Below are 19406 nucleotides of genomic sequence, written 5' to 3'. Positions count from 1 at the left end.
ATACAACACATATAGACTGAAAATTATAGGAAAATTATTGCTACCCATATTTCCTATGGATAGGAAACTTAATATGGTTAATATATCCGTTGTCCCCAAAATCAATGGAGATGGTGTAATTCCCATTAAAACTCTAAAAGGGCTTTTTTGTCAAAATTGACAAACTGATTCTAAAATGTATAAGGAAATGTGATTGTCAAAACAATCTTGAGACAATGTTAGGGGATTTATTCTGCCTGGTGTTTAAGACTTAACTATACAACTATGTAATCAAAATAGTATTATCGTACAGATAGATAGGTCAGTTGGACAGATTATATCCAGAGATAGCTCCACATATACAGAGTCAGTATATTTTTGACAAAGATACCAATGTAATTAAGTGTGGAAAGGAAATTTTTCATCAGATGATGCTGGAGCAACTGAATATCCATGTGGAAATAAAATGAACCATTAGTCTACCTCATAACATTCACAAAAATTAATTTGAGGTAGATCGTAGATTTAAATGTGAAAGCAAAAACTATAAAATAGCTTAAAAGAAATTAAAAAAAAAACCGATTTTTGTGAACTTGGGGTAGCCAAAGTTTTTTTAAAGAGAGATTTAGTAACATACTTACTATTAAGAAATAATAAATTAGTGGCTTACGCTTGTAATCCCAGCACTTTGGGAGGCCGAGGCGAGTGGATCACGAGGTCAAGAGATCGAGCCCATCCTGGTCAACATGCTGAAACCCCGTCTCTACTCAAGATACAAAAAATTAGCTGGGCATGGTGGCGCGTGCCTGTAATCCCAGCTACTCAGGAGGCTGAGGCAGGAGAATTGCCTGAACCCAGGAGGCGGAGGTTGCGGTGAGCCGAGATGGCGCCATTGCACTCCAGCCTGGGTAACAAGAGCGAAACCCTGTCTCAAAAAAAATTAAATAAATAATAAATTAAACCTCCTCAAAATTAAAAACTTCTGCTCATCTAAAGATACCATGAAGAAAATGAGAAGGCAGCCACACATGGGGAGAAAATATCTGCTATATATTTATGTTTACATCTATATCTTTATCTATTTCTATCTAAGAAGGAATTGGGCAAAAGGGTTGAGCAGATCCTTCATCAAAAAGGGATCTATGCGTATCTAATAAGCACATAAAAGATGTATAACATCATTAGTCATCAGATAAATAATAAAACCACAATTTCATACCACATGCCACTCACTAAAATGGCTAATATTTAAACTCAGAAAATACCAAGTCTTGGTGAGAAAGTCACGCAGCCTGGAACTCTCTCATATGTTGCTGGTTGGAGTGCACATTGTATAACTACTTTGGAAAACCAGAAGTTTCTTACCTTATGACCCACCAATTTCACTCCTTATTACTTGTTAGAACCCACCAATTTGAGTCCTAGGTATTTACCCAACAGTAGTAAAACTGTATATCCAAAAATTATGTATATAAGAATGTGCACAGAAGCTTTATTTGTAATAGTCCCAAACTGTGGACACCAAAATATCCATCGACATGAGATTTTTGATAAGTTGTGTTGTGTTCTGGAATATTACTTAGTAATAAAAAATGACAAACTACCGATACACTCAACATGGATGAGTCTCAAAATCATTATGTTGGGTAGATAAAGCCAGACACAAAATAGCGCTAACTGTTTATGAAGTTCAAGAATAGACAAAACTATGCTGATAGAAATCAGAACAGTCGTTCCTTCAAGGTGGGGAAGGATTGACTTGAAGAGGGTACAAGGGAATTTCCTTGTGTGATAGAAGTGTTCTATATCTTAATGTGGTGGTTAAATGCACATACGTATTTGTCAAAATGAATTGAACTCTACACCTAAGAGCTGTGCATTTCACTATGTGGAAATTGAACTTTAAAAAAGGCATAATTTTTCTACCGAATCCTTTTTTCATTCAAAAACTTTATCTTACTCCAATGAATCCTCTTCATGCCTTCTTACAGTCCAATAGCTTGTACTTATTTACTTGTATTTTTATTTTTCATTTTTGAGATTGGGTATCACTTTGTCACCTGGGCTGGAGTACAGTGGCGCAATCATAGCTCACTGAGTCTCAACCTCCTGGGCTAAAGGGATATTTCCACCTCAGCCACCTGGGTAACTGGGACTACAGGTGTGTGTCACCATGTTTGGCTAATTTCTTTTCTAATTTTTTGTACAGACGAGGTGTCACTATGTTGTCCAAGCTGGTCTCAAACCTCTGAGCTCAAGCAGTCCTCCTACCTTGGCCTCCTGAAGTGCTGGGATTATAGGCACGAGCCACTCTGTTCAGCCTCTTTTTTACTTTTCAATCTTTGTTTTATTTATTTTATCAGTATTATCCAATTTAAGATTGAATTGTATGCTTTCGTGTTCCATTATCTATGGTTTTCTGATGTTAATAATTTGGAACCGTAACTAAATTTCAGTTCCTGAGAAAGATGTATTAAAAACTCCAGTGTTAATCATGTATTTGTCTATTTCTCCCGTTTTTTTTTTTTTTTTTTTTTTTTACTTTTTGCTTTATGCATGTAAAGACTGTTATTACTTAGATGCATACAAATATATAGGGTTTTGTATCTTTTTGTTGGAATTTTTGTTACGTCTGTTTTTATATTGAGTGAAAAGGAGACTTTATTGCCTTAAAGTCTACTTTGATTAGTATTTCTATATCACCTTTCTTTTGGTTTTGCTTAGGATATGTAAGATATTTATTTTGTGTGTTACATATATGTATATATTTATTTTCAACAATTTTCTGTGCTTATATTTAAGGTATGTCTCTTGTAATCATCATGTAGTTGTATTTAATTTTTAAAAATCCAGTCCAGTAATCTTTGTTCTTTAATTATAGTTTTTAATACTTTTACATTTAATATATTACTGATAATGAGTTTAAATTTACCATCTATTTGTTTCCTTTTGGCCCCATCTGTGCTGCAATTGGTGTTAATTACATATTTGTTATTTTATTTTCCCTGGAATAATTTGTTGTACATTCTTTTAATATTATTATCTTGAAGATAATTTCCTTAAATACTCTAATTTCTTTGTTTTTCCACAATGTCTAACAATTCAGAGAATCCAATAGATATTTGTAATAAATTCTTCAAGATTTGCTCTTTTCAGTTAACATTTTGAAAGGCCTGAAATATTTTTATTAATACAATGTGAAGTAAATTTTTTTGACTATTGTTTAGAATCACATGCAGAAAATTTGATACTGTTCAAGCATCCGGAAGTCAAAAAAGTGGGATTATCACCAGTGATGTTGGAGACTTAACTTTAAGCAAGAGGGGACTACGAACATCATTCACATTTAGGAAAGTGAGGCAGACACCTTGTAACTGCAGTAAGTATATACTTTTGTTTCTGCTGTAAAATGGAGTCCGTTTAATATACGAGTCCCTTAAGGTCCCATCAACACCTAGGGGGGGCTTTATCGGAATCTCTCTAATGGCATTTCCTGTACTGGACTTTCATGCACTTTTCTTAACCATGCTCATTAGAGTTTACATTTTTTGAGCGTAGGGTCTGGATCTTATTATCTTTTTATTTTTTCCCAACTTAGTACTTGAGTTGGGTGCCCAATAAATACTTAACTTATTGAAGTAACAGTTAAGAGTGCTGCAATTGAAGGGCAATAAAATGTTACTTGTTCGAAAAAGGATATTGTTGGGAATGGTTTGCTCAGTTTCTAAATTACTTCTTAATCTAACAAGGAAGTTGGAGTTGACAGATTGTTCTATAGTAGATAACTCTAGGGAGATAAGCAATAGTTTATGTTTTAGTGAATTTGAAAACTCAGAAGGGAATAAAAGAACTACTCAAAAACTTGTCAAGAGGATATTATTTTGAATTGTCTATACAATTACATTATGTTCTAGTTGTATAGACAATTACATTTCATTTTGTAAATAGTATTTTTTAATGACAGTGATAATAAAATCTTTTTATATCTTGGGGGTTTTAATTATGGTGGTATCTACCAATAGTTTTTGGATTTGGTCATAATCTTAAAAATAAATTTAATTAAAAACTCATCTACAAAATATGAGTGTTCTTTTAGAACACTGAAATTTCTATATTTTGAATCTTGATGTTAGTGAAGCTTAAAAGAACTTTTTATTTTACTAAAAGTGTCCTTGAAGGCTTAAAATACCGAATTTTAAAATTTTAATTTAAAATGTTTACTCATTATTTGATGGATATTTAACATTGCAGATAGTGAGTTACATGGTATAGGAAAATAAAGCATGGCTCCTGTTCCCAAGGAACTTAAAGTGTAGTTGGAGAGACAAGCTAGTTTCTTACACAAATGTTTGTCCTGGGCATTTATTAAATGTAAGAAGCTCTTATTGGAGATTCAGTTTACAAATTTTTGTTTTTTAAAAGACAAATAATAATTGTGGCTGGCACAGTGGCTCATGTGTGTAATCCCAGCACTTTGAGAGGCTGAGGCAGGAGAATTGCTTGAGGCCAGGAGTCCGAAATCTGTTTGGGCAACATAGCAAGACCCCCTCTCTATAAAAAAATAAAATGAAAATTGAGACAGAAATGGTGGTGTGTGCCTGTAGCCCTACCCACTAGGAAAGCTGAGGTGGGAGGATTGTGTGGCCCTAGGAGTTCAGGGCTGCAGTGAGCTATGATTGCGCCACTGCACTCCTGCCTGGGTGACAGAGACCCTGTCTCAAAACAAAAAACAGCGACAGAAAGCCCCCCAAATTTTAAGTGTTTATCATGTACCACATGATGTTTTAAAATACATATATATTGTGGAATTGCTCAATTGAGCGAATTAACACGTATGACCTCACATACATAAACCTTTTTGTGATGAGAGCACTTACAATTTTATTCTCATAGTGATTTTCAAGAATGCAATACATTATTATTAACTATAGTCACCATGTTTTACGCTAGATCCCTGGGACTTACTCTAACTGAAATTTTATATTCTTTGGGTAGCATCTCCCCAGCCCCAACTGCCTCAGCCCCTGGCAGCCATCATTCTACTACTCTCGATTCTGTGAGATCAGCTTTTTTAGATTCCACATATGAGTGAAATTGTATAGTATTTGCCTTCTGTGTCTGGCTTATTTCTCTTAACATCATGTCCTCCAGCTTTATGCATGTTGTAAATGGCCAGATTTCCTTCTGTTTGTGGCCGAATAGTATTCTGTTGTGTATGTACCGTATTTTCTCTATCCGTTCATCACTGATAGACACTGAGATTGAGTCTGTGTCTTGGCTGTTTGAGTAGTACTGAAGTAAACGTGAGTGCAGCTGTCTTTCTGACATACTCATTTCATTTTCTTTGGATATATACCCCACACTAGGATTACTGGTTTATAAGATAGTACTTATTTTTAATCTTTTTTTTTTTTTTTTTTAAGCAACGCAGAGAAGGGTTTTATTGAGTGACAGAACAGCTCTTGACACAAGAGGGGATTGAACCGGAAGTGGGTAGCCCTCTGTGTGAGAGAGGGCCTGAAGGCAGGCAGTCCCCTATTTCTAATTTTTTGAAGAAGCTCTGTGCTGTTTTTCATAATGACTGCTCTAATTTCCGTTCCACCAACAGTGTGCAAGGATTCCCTTCTCCTCTCATCCTCAGCAACGCTGGGTACTTTTGTCTTTTTTTTTTAAGTACTGTTGCATGTGCAGTAGCACGATCCTGGCTCACTGCAGCCTTGACACCCCAGGCTCAAGCCGTCCTCAGTAGTTGAGACTGGAGGCGCCCACCACCATACCTAGCTAATTTTTAAATTTTTTTCAGAGACATGATCTCTCTCTGTTGTCCAGGCTAGTTTCGAACTTGTGGGCTTAAGTGATGCTCCTGCCTTGGCCTCTCAAAGTGCTGGGAGTAAAGGCATGAGAGCCACCACACCTGCTCATTTTTAGTCTTTTCTATAATAGACATTCTAACAGGTGTGAAGTGATATTTTATGTATTGAATTTGGATTTTCCTGATGATTGGTGATTTTTTTTTTTTTTTTAGTTTATGGTTGTTCTTTGCATGATTTTGATCAAAGTTTGTAGATTTTTAAGTGACAAGAGTTGGTTATCCCTTTAGACAACTTAGATGTTTGTAGTTTCCAAGAGAATACAATTTTACAAAGACCAATTAAGGAGAAATTATAATTTACATTTTAGTATAATCACAAGTCCCATTTAACCAGTATAATGTAACCCATTTGTTTCCAAATGTACGTGTTAGAGCCCTCAGTCATCTGGGAATTGAGGTTATAATCGCAGGCATTTACTGAGCACTGTTTGAAGCAGTTTCTATGCGTTGCCCCAGTTCTCACAGTAATGCCGAGATAGATACTGTTACATCCGCTTACCGCTGAGAAAACTGAAGCACAAAGAAGTGAAATAACTATTTCTTAAATATTCATTAAAAATGTTTAGAGTTCTTCTTCACCTATTAATAGGCACCAGATACTTCTGTCTCTCTCCATTTTTGGCTTTCTCAAAGTTTGACATATTCTAGTTATACTTTGGGAAAAGAAGGCTGTTTTATGTTCATTCCTGCAGCCATCAGTGTTGCAGCTGAATTCTTTGCTATGTGATTTTCCTTCCTTCCTTCCTTCCTTCCTTCCTTCCTTCCTTCCTTCCTTCCTTCCTTCCTTCCTTCCTCTCTCTCTTTCTTTTTTTCTCTCTCTTCTCTCTCTCTCTCTGTCTTTCTTTCTTTCTTTTTTTTTGATGGAGTCTTGTTCTGTCACCCAGGCTGGTGTGTAGCAGTGTGATCTCAGCTTACCACAACCTCCACCTCTCAGGTTCAAGCAATTCTACTGCCTTAGCTTCCCAAGGAGCTGGAATCACAGGCATGTACAACCACACCCCACTAATTTTTTCTTCATTTGTTTGTTTCGTATTTTTAGTAGAGACAGGGTTTCACCATGTTGGCCAGGCTGGTCTCGAACTCCTGACCTCAGGTGATCCACCTGCCTCGGCCTCTCAGAGTGCTGGGATTACAGGCATGAGCCACCACGACTGGCCTGCTATGTGAGTTCCAATTACGGTCTTAGTCTTGTCTGTGAGTTCTCCAGGAACACCACGCATAAAAAGTCACAGACTCTGGCAGAAGACAAAGGGGGATTATGCCGTAGCAGAGAACAAGCAAGGATTTAAAATGAGTGTTAGACATTATTACAGAGAACAGGGAACAACTTTAAGATTAGGGACAGTGTATTCTAAATTTCCTCTGTCATCAGCTCTGCTTGGTGGTGTTCTCCCTGCGGTTTGCTTATTCTACTGAAGCAGGCAACATAATTTAGTCTTTGAGAATGTGGGCTCTGGAGTCTACACTGCTTGGCTTCAAATTGTGGCTGTATGACTTACTATCTCTGTCTCTAGGAATGTTCTTTAACTTCTTTGTGATTCTGTTTTGTCATCTGTAAGTGGATGTAACAGGACCTATCTCGTTGCATCACTGTGAGAATTGAGGCAATGCTTAGAAACTGCTTCAAATAGTGCTCAGTAAATGCTTGCACTTATTACCAAATGACACTGCCTCTAGGTCTTGTTCCTCTTCTTCTGAGAGCCCTAGGGTCCCGAGGACTCCTATCTCCTTTACCTACCAAGGTTAATTTAGCTAAACTTTCCCATGTAGGCCAGACCTATTAAGATGCTTTTCTGAATAAGAGGACTTTTATTCCCGAGATCAAATCTGTTTAATCTCAAGATTAAATAGGCATCATCATGTGTTATTGTAAATGCATTTCTCCCCTTCTTTTTATATTAGACTTAGTAGGGAAGAACTTTTTCTTTTAATCGATAAATCAGTCTATCCACCAAATTTGCATTGATTTTATTTTTTCATTTAAGAAAACTTGATACCTTATGAGTCATTCCCATAAAAAAGAAAGGTGTACATTGCTTTGTTTTTCGTTAAGGTTACCCTTTGGTCTGTGACAGCCAGAGGAGAGAGACTCCTCCCTCGTTTCCAGAGAGCGATAAGGAAGCCTCACGGCTGGAGCAAGAGCACGTCCATCAAGTTTATGAAGAGATTGCTGGGCACTTCAGCAGCACGAGACACACCCCTTGGCCACACGTCGTGGAGTTTTTGAAGGCTCTGCCGAATGGTTCAGTAGTGGCTGATATTGGATGTGGTAATGGAAAGTATCTTGGCGTCAATAAGGAGTTATATACGGCAAGTAACGTTGCTCTGGGCTTTCTGTCCTTCATTTGCCGTGGTTATCACCGTCTTCCTTCCTCAGGATAGAATGCTCTTTTTTTAGTTCATTGGCAAAAAGTTATGACCAACAGATTCAAAGTTAATGAACACTGCCCCATTCTTTCGTATTCCTCTAGGAATTTATGGGCACACCATCATTCTGTAATTTTTTTCTTCCTTTAGATTTTGCTTTCTACCCCTATTATTTTATCAGTAAAACTATCTCATAGTCATAAAACTCTTTACAGATTAGAAAGGATTTTTATAGGCATCTTTATTTTGGCTTGGATCTCCCTACGTAAGAAGAAGAGAAAGCTGATATTTTCATCCATCTTTTTTAAAATGAAGAAATTGGGGCTCACAGTGGTCATATTAATTTCCTGATGTCATGTAATTGGGGGAAGTAACGGGAACTTGAACTTAGGTTTTTCTACTCTAAATTTTACTCATAGTAGGAAAAAAATTTCTATTTATTCGTATCTTACTGTTGAGAAAACTAAGGCTCAAATAGATAAAAAACGTGACAAAGGTTACATGCTAGACCCAGGATTTGAGCCTATTTCTGTCTGATTCCAGACTGTCTGTTTTCAGTTGCTATTATTTTTTTTTCTATGAGCCTTTTTTTCTGCTGTGCTAAGAGGTAGAATGATCTTCTGTTAGTGTGTCGTTGTAAGTAATCATATTTTAACGTTGCTCTGTGAGGACAGGAGCTTCCCATTCTCGAGATGAGGGGATTTAGGATGAGAATAAGGGAGTAGGTAAAAAGAACACGAGCAGTCGACATTCCTGGGTTGTTGGAGTGTGTCAGGTTTTTACTCCATCCTAGAAGTTGTGCACCTTCCTGAAGAAAGTTACTACAGTTGTCTCTTGGTGTATAAAATTGAAGCCAAATTAAAATAATAAAATGCATATTTAATGATCATAAGAGATTTAGTGTAAAAGGGAAAAGCGATTTACCATTCTTCTAAGAGAATACATTTTTATCACCCCCACATGAGCAACAGTGGCGGTTCTGTGTAGGGCCGTACATCTCAAATGCCTCTAGTTACAGTCACCTAGGATTCTACCAAGGAAGTACAAAAAATGCATTGAAAAAATGTATATTAGTCCCTTGGTATCTGTGGGGAATTAGTTCCAGGACCCTGTGGATACCAAAATCTGCAGAAGCTCAAGTCTCTGACACAAAATTATGTAGTATTTGCATATAACCTGTGTACATCCTCCTGTATATTTAAAATTAACTATGGGTTACTTATGATATGTCATACAATGCATATGCTACGTAAGTAGTTGTTAGACTGTATTGCTTAGGGACTGATGACAAGAAAACAGTCTGTATGTATTCAGTAAAGATTTTTTTTTTTTTTTTTTAATATTTTGACCTGTGGTTGCTTGAATCCACGGATGTGGAACTCATAGACGCAGAGGGCTGGTTGTATTACAGCTTAGGAAGTGTAGACTTTGTTCATTAACAGGCATATACAATAATAGCTTTCATCAAGATAAGACATTGATATTCATTTACTGTTACCTTGTTTATAATTAAATTTTAATTTATAAAGAACAAGGCCTAGTGAGTTAAGTTTGTTCATGTTGAAGAGGAAATAGATCTTGGATGTGTCACTTAAAATCACAGCTAACCACAGTTCAGAACAAGGTGACATTTTCTAGTGTTTTAATCTAAAGATAGTCTAAAGATGTTTCTCAGTAGGCTCTGCTTTTGCACTTTCTTGTTGATAATCCACGGTTTTATCTAGTCAGATACCATTCGTGACAGTGAAACTAGGTCGAAATCAACCATGCTGGTTTAGTCATGGTGGGAACATCGTTCTGTTACAGTTGAGAAGAATGGTTTCTTGATAAACAGGAAACAAACTCTGCAGCTGATTCAAGAGGGAATGTGTTTGGAGGGATTGGAAAATCCTAAGTACACTCACTCTCCATTAACCACGTTCTGTTTATCAGCAGCAGTCGGCGTAATTCCTTCCTGTCTGCTGCTCCCCGGAGCTTACTGCATTGCCTCATCTCCAGGCACGCAGTACTTGACAGTAGGAGCAGCTTACGTTAGTGCTTTGTTGAATGGTGAGGAGCAAACCTGTGAATTTACCTTCAGTTCTTTACATGAAAACCAGAATGTAGACAGTGCTGTGTTTGGCAGCCTTGAAGGAATGTGGCAACCTCAGAATGGGTGGGTCTTACTGCAGGATAAAATTACCTTTAGGATCTAGAGTTCTCTTTTTATGTAGAATCCTGGGTACTCCTTATTCCATATATTATAATAACTACCATTTTCATAGCACTGCAATGGTTAATTAAATATTTAGTATAGATCATTTAATTTGACTCTCATTCACCATGATAAACAGGTATTTTTCTCTTTACTTTTTCGATGAGGAAACAGAGGCTTTGAGATGGTTAAGTAGCCCACCTAGGCTATTCAGCTTGTTGTTGCTGAAACCAGGATTCACCTTCAGAGTTTACAGGTTGAGCACCCCTAATATGAACATTGGAAATCTCAGGTGCTACAACATCTGAAACTTTTTGAGTACCAATATGATGCTCAAAGGAAATGTTCATTGGAGGATTTCAGATTTTAGATTTTCGCATTAGGGACTCTCAGCCAATGTGTATTCTGCAGATACTCCAAAATCCAAAAAAATTCTGAAATCTAAAACACTTCTGGTCCCAAGCATTTGAAATAAGGGATATTCAACTTGTAGTATGCTCTTTTCACTGTACTTTACTGCTTCTGTTTATTTCTCTGCACTTTATTAAATTCTATATTACCAGTCTGATTTTCCTACAATTGCATCTTTTTAATAGTTTTTAAAATGTATATTTTAAAAATAAAAATAATGTAACCAGTAGGGTGCAGTGGCTTATGCCTGTAATCTCAGTGATGAGGGAGGATCGCTTGAGGCCAGGAGTTCAAGACTAGCATGGGCAACATACCAAGATTGCATCTCAATAAAAACAAAAAAAGTAGCCAGGCACGGTTGTGCATGCCTGTGGTCCCAGCTACCCAGGAGACTGTGGCAGGGGTTCAAGGCTGCAGTGAACCATAATCGTACCACTGCACTTACCCTGGGTGACAGAGTGAGACTCTGAGTCTAACAATAAATACATGCTTACATACATAACCATCATTCAGAAAATTGATGAAAAGAGAGGTATTTGCATAATCCTATCACCCTATTGTGATGAATATCCTTCTAGTGTTTTTCCTAATAATGTTTTATATATAATGAAATGTGCATGTAATTTGATAACTCATTTATCTCACTTATTTCCATTCTGATATATAATCGTACAATGTTTCTGAATTTTATAATACAGTATTTTTTCACTATTTTATTTTTAAATTAAAGTTGCTAAAACCGTTTTTAAAGGACAGATGAAGTTATATGTATTTATTGTATATGATATGATGTTTTGAAGTATATATACATTATGGATTAACAAAATCTAGCAAGTTAACATATTCATTACCTCACAAAGTTACCATTTTCTTGGTGAGAACATTTATCATCCATTCTCTGAGCATTTAAAAATACTGTACATCGTTGCTAACTGTAGTCACATGTTGTACAGTAGATCTCTGCAGTTTATTCCTCCTGTCTGACATCTCCCCAGCTTCCCGCCCCTCAGCTGTCTCAGTCCCTAGTAGCTACTGTTCTAACACTAGTTCTGTGAGGTCAACTTTTTTGGATTCCAAGTAGGAGTGAGATCATGCAATGCTTGCATTCTGTGCCTGGCTTATTTCACTTAAGCTGATGTCCTCCAGGTTTATCCATTGTTAGAAATGGCAGGATCTTCTTCGTTATGGCCAAATAGTATTCCATTGTGTATGTAAACCATGTTTACTGTATTCATCCATTGATGGCTATTTAGATTGATTCCGTATCTTGGCTATGGTATATCATGTTGCAGTAAACATGGGAGTGCAGATAGCTTTTGACCTACTGATTTTATTTTCTTCGGATCTATAGCTAGCGGCGGGATTGCTGAATCATACGGTAGTTCTATTTGTAATTTTTTTGTGAAACTTCCATACTGTTTTCCCTAGTGGCTGTCCTAATTTACATTCCCACCAACAGTGTGCAAGGGTTTCCTTTTCCCCACATCCTCAACACCATTTGTTATCTATTGTCTCTGTGGTAATGGCCAGATCTAACACGTGTGAGGTAATATCTCATTGCTTTAATTTGCATTTTCCTGATGATTAGTGATGTTGAGCATTGTTTCATGTACTTGGCCATTTGCATGTCTTTTTAAAAATAATGTACATTCAGGACCCTTGCCCATTTTTAAATCAGATTGTTTGTTTTCTTGTAATAGAGTTGAGTTCTTTATATGTTTTTGCTTTCTTTTGTTTTTGAGACAAAGTCTTGCTCTGTTGTCCAGGCTGGAGTGCAGGGGCATGACCGGCTCACAGCAGCCTCGACCTTGTGGGCTCAGTTGATCCTCCCACCTCAGCCTCTAGTAGCTCGGACTACAGGCATGCACCACTGCACCCAGCTAATTTGTGTGTTTTTTGTAGAGCTGAGGTTTTGCCATGTTGCCCAGGCTGGTCGATACTCCTGGGCGTAAGTGATTCACCCGCCTTTGTCTCCCAAAGGGTTGGGATCACAGCTGTGAGCCACCGTGCCCCGCCTGGGTATCTATTTTGGGTATTAATTCCTTCTCATCTGTACAGTTTGCAGATATTTCCTCCCATTCTGTAGGGAGTCTCCTCCCTGTGACGATTGTTTCCTCGAGTTGAAGCTTTTTAGTTTGCTCTAATCCCATGTGTCTATTTTTGCTTTAGTTACCTTTGCTTTTGGGGTCATATCCAAAAAATTATTGCCCATGCCAAGATCGTGGAGCTTTTCTTATGTTTTCTTCTTGTCGTTTCGTAATTTTGGATCTTACATTTAAGCCTTTAATCTATTTTAAGCTGATTTTTGTAGGTGGTCTGAGACAAGGGTTTAATTTCATTCTTCTGCGTGTGAATATGCAGTTCCTCCTAATACCACTTATTGAAAAGACTTAGACTTTATTAATATGCTATTAGGTAGAAGTTACCGGAAATTTGGTTGTGTTCTGTTTGCAAGTATTCTAAATAACACTGTAATGAACATGCAGATTGAGAGTCAGTAGGACAAGATGGAAGAACATGGATTTTGGAATGAGAAACACCAGGTTTACAATTTTTGTTTCATCATTTGATGACTGTTCAGCTTTGAGCAAATTACTTATTTTCTTTGAGATGAAATTTTCTCATCTGTAATATGGTGAAAATAATAACTAAAAGTGTGTTATGAGGATTAAGTGCATTGCTACAAAGAATCTACTTTTAATCTATATGCGCACTCAGGAAAAGGCAGTTATTATTAGCCTGGTTAATGCTTTCCCTATGGTGATTTATTTTCTTAGGATACATTTTTAGAAAGGTAATTATTGGGTCAAAAGTTATAAACATTATTTTCTTCCTTAAAAAATGGTTTGCCTAATTGCTCTCTTAAATGATTGAGCCAATTTGTATTTTATATGAGAGGAAGTTCTGTCATACTGACATTGCCATGGTATATTTCAGTTTTTAAATATTTTTGATAGTTTAATGGAAGAAAAATGGAACTTTGTTTTAGTTTGCACCTTTGCTTATCAGGTTGAATGTTTTTTATTCTTACTTGTACTTCCACAATTATGTATTTTGTTTAGGATTTTAAAAATTATGTAAAAGTATAGGCTGGGCACCGTGGCTCATACCTGTACTTCTAGCACTTTGAGAGGCTGAGGTGGGAAGACTGCCTGAGACTAGGAGTTTGAGACCAGCCTGGGCAACATGGCGAGCTCTTGACTCTCCATAGAAAATTACCCAGGCATGATGGTGTGCACCTGTATTCCCAGCTACTCAGGAGGCTGAGGTGGGAGGATCACTTGACTCCAGGAGGCAGAGGCTGCAGTGAGCTGTGTTTCTACCACTGCACTCCAGCCTAGGTGACAGAGTGAGACCCTATCTCCAAAAAAATACACACACACACACACACACACACACACATTTTAAGCCCAGTATATGTTTTAATGTCATTGATCTTCACCCAGTACACATAAATATGTAGCTTTACACGAGTCCTTGAATATATGTGGTTTTTATCAATAAGCTATTTTCTGTCCTGTTGACATGATGCAACATTGTTTTTGAGATTTTTCAAACACTTTTCTTGGTTTAAATAATTTAAAAATGGAAAGGGGGAAGAGGAGAAAAAATAATGACATGGCTATAGTATAAGGAGGACAGGCAAAAACAGTAAAAGGTGAAAGTAGTGAGCCAGTTGGTCAGTGGGAATCTCCATCAGACCTGGTGCTTTATTGCTAAAATCGGCCTTGCTGTTTCTTGTTGGGGAAATGAGAATGGTGTGCAAATAGCCTTAAGAGCCTGGCAAGGAGAGGGAAACTTCTCTTGTTTTGTTTGGCTGTTGTTCACCATGTTCTGTCTTATCTGTGGTTCTCAGGTAATAACTTTCCTCATCTGAATAACTATTGAGTTCTATCCCTGAGGATTTTTTTTTTTTTTTATGAGACAGAGTTTCGCTCTTGTTACCCAGGCTGGAGTGCAATGGCGCGATCTCGGCTCACCGCAACCTCCGCCTCCTGGGTTCAGGCAATTCTCCTGCCTCAGCCTCCTGAGTAGCTGGGATTACAGGCACGCGCTACCATGCCCAGCTAATTTTTTGTATTTTTAGTAGAGATGGGGTTTCACCATGTTGACCAGGATGGTCTCGATCTCTTGACCTCGTGATCCACCCACCTCAGCCTCCCAAAGTGCTGGGACCCTGAGGATTTTTTTTTAATAGGCTGGTTGGATTTCTTTCTGTTGACTTTTAGCAAGGCATAGCAGCTATCTGTCAGAATTGGGCATACTTGAAACTTCCAATTCTATGAACGGAATTTAATTGTAACAAAAAAGGAGACAAGCACCAAAATATAATGTTCAGATTATTTGAGTGGTACTGTCTTGGTACTGTGATTGTTGGCTGATGGCATAGAATATGGATGAAAATAAATGGTAAGTAATAATCCAGGCATGCGCCTTACATGGGTAAAGGGAGCGATTAATGGGGAATCATGCCATTATTATGACTAATAGGCCCTTAGTACTTTTTATCTTAAAATATTTTAAAGATAAATTGCTGTACTTTATCTCTAGCTTGGTATCTTTTATTTCACTTTAAAATTAAAGCAGTTCCAGGATAAAATATAGAAGCTGTTTACTGATTACAAATTAAGCAAACTCACTAAGTATGACTAGCATGGCAATGTGATTTAACTCAGTAAGAATTTTTTTTAATTTCCATTCTTTTATTGTGCATTTAAAATATAAACTTTGTAATGTAATGTTGCATTTTAAGATTTTTTTCTTCCTCTAGGGAATTAATAACATAGCCCTTTAAGGAACTTTTCATAAAAATACTATTTTTTGGTAAATTGAATGTCACTACTTACTATCAGAGACAATATTACATTCTTCACTGTATGTAAATTTTAAAAGCCTATCTGAAATCTATATGCTTGCTGGTCTAAGAAAAAGCCAAATTGAAAAAGATTTTTTATACTTTCGGTTTAGGTTGAGGGGTACATGTGCTGGTTTGTTAAACAGGTAAATTTCATGTCATAGGGATTCAGTGTACAGATCATTTCATCACCCAAGTTAGTAAGCATAGTACCTGATAGGTAGTGTTTTGACCCTTACCCCCCTCCCTCCTTCTACTCTTCAATAGACCCGAGTGTCTGTTGTTCCCTTCACTGTGTCCATGTGTACTCAGTATTTAGCTCTTATGAGTGAGAACAGGCAGCATTTGGTTTTCTGTACCTGCATCAGTTTGCTTAGGGCAGTGGCCTACAGCTCCATCCATGTTGCAGCAAACGACATGACCTCATTCTCTTTTACAGTTGTATAGTATTCCATGGTGTGTAACACATTTGTTTACCCAGTCTACTGTTGATGGGCACCTAGGTTGATTACTGTCGTGAATAGTGCTGCAGTGAACATACGTGTGCATGTCTTTATGGTAGAACTATTTCTATTCCCTTGGATATATACCCAATAATGGAATTGCTGGGTTGAATGGTAATTCTCCTTTAAGTTCGTTGAGCAATTGTCAAACTGCTTTCCATAGTGGGTGAACCCATTCCCACCAGCAGTGTATAAGAATTCTCTTTTTTCTGCAACCTCACCAGCATGTTGTTTTTTGACTTTTTAAAAGTAGCCATTCTGACTGGTCTTAAACAGTATCTCCTTGTGGTTTTGATTTACATTTCTCTAATGATTAGTGATGTTGTGACCTTTTTCATATACTTGTTGGCCATGTGGATGTCTTTTGAAAACTATGTTCTTGCCTTTTGCCCACTTCTTAATGGGACTGTTTGGTTTTTGTGTGTTAATTTGTTTAAGTTCCTTACAGATTCTGCATATGAGACCTTTGTCAGATGCATCGTTTGCACATATTTTCTTGCATTCTCTAGATTGTCTGTTCACCCTGTTGATAGTTTATTTTGCTGTACAGAAGCTCTTTAGTTTAATTAGGTCTCATTTGTCAATATTTGTTTTGTGGCTGTTGTTTTTGGTGTCTTTGTCATGAAATCTTTGCCAGAGCCTATGTCCAGAATGGTATTTCCTAGGTTATCTTCCAGAGTTTTTGTAGCTTTAGGTTTTACATTTAATCCTTCTTGTGTTGATTTTTATATATGGTGTAAGGAAGGTGTACAGTGTCAGTCTTCTACACATGGGAGCCACTTATCCCAACATGTTGGATATGAGCATTCATATTCTTTATTATCAGAAGGGCCAAGGGAACCCTAGGATCAGTGCTCATTATACCAAAAAATTAAATGTGTAAATATACACTTTAGGTGGCCGCTTCTGTTTGACTAAATCTGCTCATATAATTCTTTTCTCTATTATAGAGATTGTGTTAAGAAAAAATTTTCCAGGGATAATGATTAATCAGTGATTTAACATTTCTTGTGGCCTGGTGCGGTGGTTCATGCCTGTAATCCCAGCACTTTGGGAGGCCGAGAGAGATGGATAACTTGAGCCCAGGAGTTTGAGGCTAGCCTAGGCAACATGGCAAAACCCCATCTCTACAAAGAATACAAAAAAAAAAAAAAAAATGCTGGGCATGGCGTGGGCGCCTATAGCCTCAGCTGCTTGGAAGACTGAGGCAAGAGGATTGTCTGGGCCCGGGAGGTGGAGGCCATGGTGCGCTGTGAGACCCTGTCTCCAAAAAAATAAAAATTTCTTAAGTGCCTCCCATTTATTCTTCAATTTACATGGGCATATTGCAAAATATGTGTGTGTGTGTGTTTGTGTGTGTGTGTGTCTATATATTACATACATATTTGATATTCTTAGAACTAAGCAGCAAAACTGTGTACAACAACAACGAAATAGAAAGAAGATGGGAAAACCCAGCTCCTAAACACTTCGCACAGAACCAGATGCATGCATAAGGTGTGCTAGGTCTCACCGGTTTGGGGAGAGAAAAGCATGTTGCTAGCTGCCCTCCATGCCATCAATCGTATAGGATTGTTTGGGTATATGAAAAGGTTTAATTAAATACCATTTTATACACTTCGAATTCAGCACTTTATTCTTGATAAGTTTTGGCATTTAGTGGAAAAAGAAAAAAATTATTGTTTTGTTTTGGGATTTGATTTTCTGATTGTAAAAGTAATCCATGTTGAAAAGTATAAAGAAGCAGAAAAAAAATTGCCCATCCGTCTGCTACTGGGTCATTACAATATAGTGTATGTGGTAATGAGAGGTATCTTAGAACATCTTATTTGTAGCTCCCCCAAAAGACTGTGTTTGTGGGATACTTTCCAGTTTTAAATGTGTGATATTACAGAAACATCCAGATTCTGAATGGTCGTGAATTTGCTGTAAATTTGGAGCTCCCATTTTCACCACTGTCATTTTTATTCTCGTCGTTTTGTTTCACTGATTGGAGTTCTGTTTGATATCTGTAAAGGTAATAAATGCTTCCTTACAATTTTATATTCTGATTTTGTCCTGGCTGTAAGCACTGATAATATCATGGTCTCAGACCATTTCACAATGAATATGAGATCTTTATGTTCATTATACATACTTTAAGGTATGGAATAAGCCCATAGTTCTTAGTTTCATGTGATATTTAAACAAAACATGATGAAATTCCTTCTCTGTTACAGATTGGTTGTGATCGTAGCCAAAACCTTGTGGACATTTGCAGAGAGAGGCAATTTCAGGCTTTGGTCTGTGATGCGTTGGCAGTACCAGTCCGCAGTGGAGTTTGCGATGCCTGCATCTCCATTGCTGTTATCCATCACTTTGCAACAGCGGTAAGTATGGGCTTTCTCTTAAGAACTCGCAGCTAAAGCAGCAGGAAAAGTTCATGAATTTTGCTGATTTGGGACCCTGTTTTAGCTTTTCAGTTCTTTCTTTCTCTTTTCTTGTCACAGTTTGCCCTCTCTGTAAGAGAGCATGCAGAATGAAGAGGGGCGCCTGTTTAAGTATCTTCTACTTAGAGGCCTGATGGGACTTTATGCTTTTATTGCTTCATGCTTTTCTCCCTTTTCTACCTCAAGTCTCATTCACTTCTAAATGCCTTCCTTCAAACCCACAGAGTCACAGAATTGTAGCTGGAAGAGACTTTGAAGTCATCAGCCCTAGGCCTCTTGAGTATACCCTCTCCTCAGACTGTGAGTCCCTTCTCTGTTTCTTTCTCAGCCCACAGTTTTATCCCTGACTTGTCACTTCTTCCTTTCTCCTTGTGAATTTCTGTTTTTCTTCCTTTCCTTTTCTTTTTTCAAAACTCTGTCTTATTTAGCTAGTAGTAGTGTGTTGACTCTTTTAGTATGTTCTTAGTTTTAAAGTAAATGAATTTAATATTTAATTTGTTTTTGAGAACAAAAGGCCACTTATTCTCCTTGGGTGTCAGCAGTTGACCCCCCGATCTAAGCAGTAGCTTTTATAGCTCAGCTTATGGGTCACCAGCAGTTTCAGTAGACCTTACCTGAGTTCAAAACAAATCAGAAAACTGTCTGTGTCATTAGTCTCTTCAGTTGCTAGCTCTTTACTTTTAACAATAACCAAGAGATTCTGCCGGGCTGCGGCGAACAACATTAGGCTCTTTACGGCAAAGTCACTAGGCCTTAGTACGTTATAGGCATTATGGCAAACGGAGAAAGGCTTGAA

The 19406-nt window shown here is 37.4% G+C and overlaps 1 protein-coding gene across 7 annotated transcripts in view; it reads left to right on the top strand.

The window, feature by feature from the left end:
- Positions 1 to 19406, top strand: part of ALKBH8 (alkB homolog 8, tRNA methyltransferase) — a 67607-nt gene that overhangs the window by 40626 nt on the left and 7575 nt on the right. For 4 of the 7 annotated variants that reach the window (XM_035264430.3, XM_035264433.3, XM_035264432.3 and 1 more), the window contains exons 9-11: positions 3207 to 3358; positions 7905 to 8161; positions 18401 to 18550. In XM_035264430.3, the coding sequence (XP_035120321.3) occupies positions 3207 to 3358; positions 7905 to 8161; positions 18401 to 18550 (559 nt within the window). Of the gene's footprint in view, positions 1 to 3206; positions 3359 to 7904; positions 8162 to 18400; positions 18551 to 18834; positions 18911 to 19406 lie in introns of all 7 variants that reach the window. The other 3 variants (XM_035264434.3, XM_078339374.1, XM_078339375.1) reach the window with 1 other exon arrangement.

Source organism: Callithrix jacchus, chromosome 10 (assembly GCF_049354715.1).
Source record: "Callithrix jacchus isolate 240 chromosome 10, calJac240_pri, whole genome shotgun sequence".
NCBI lineage: Eukaryota > Metazoa > Chordata > Mammalia > Primates > Cebidae > Callithrix > Callithrix jacchus.
This window is presented reverse-complemented; position numbering and strand designations above follow the sequence as displayed.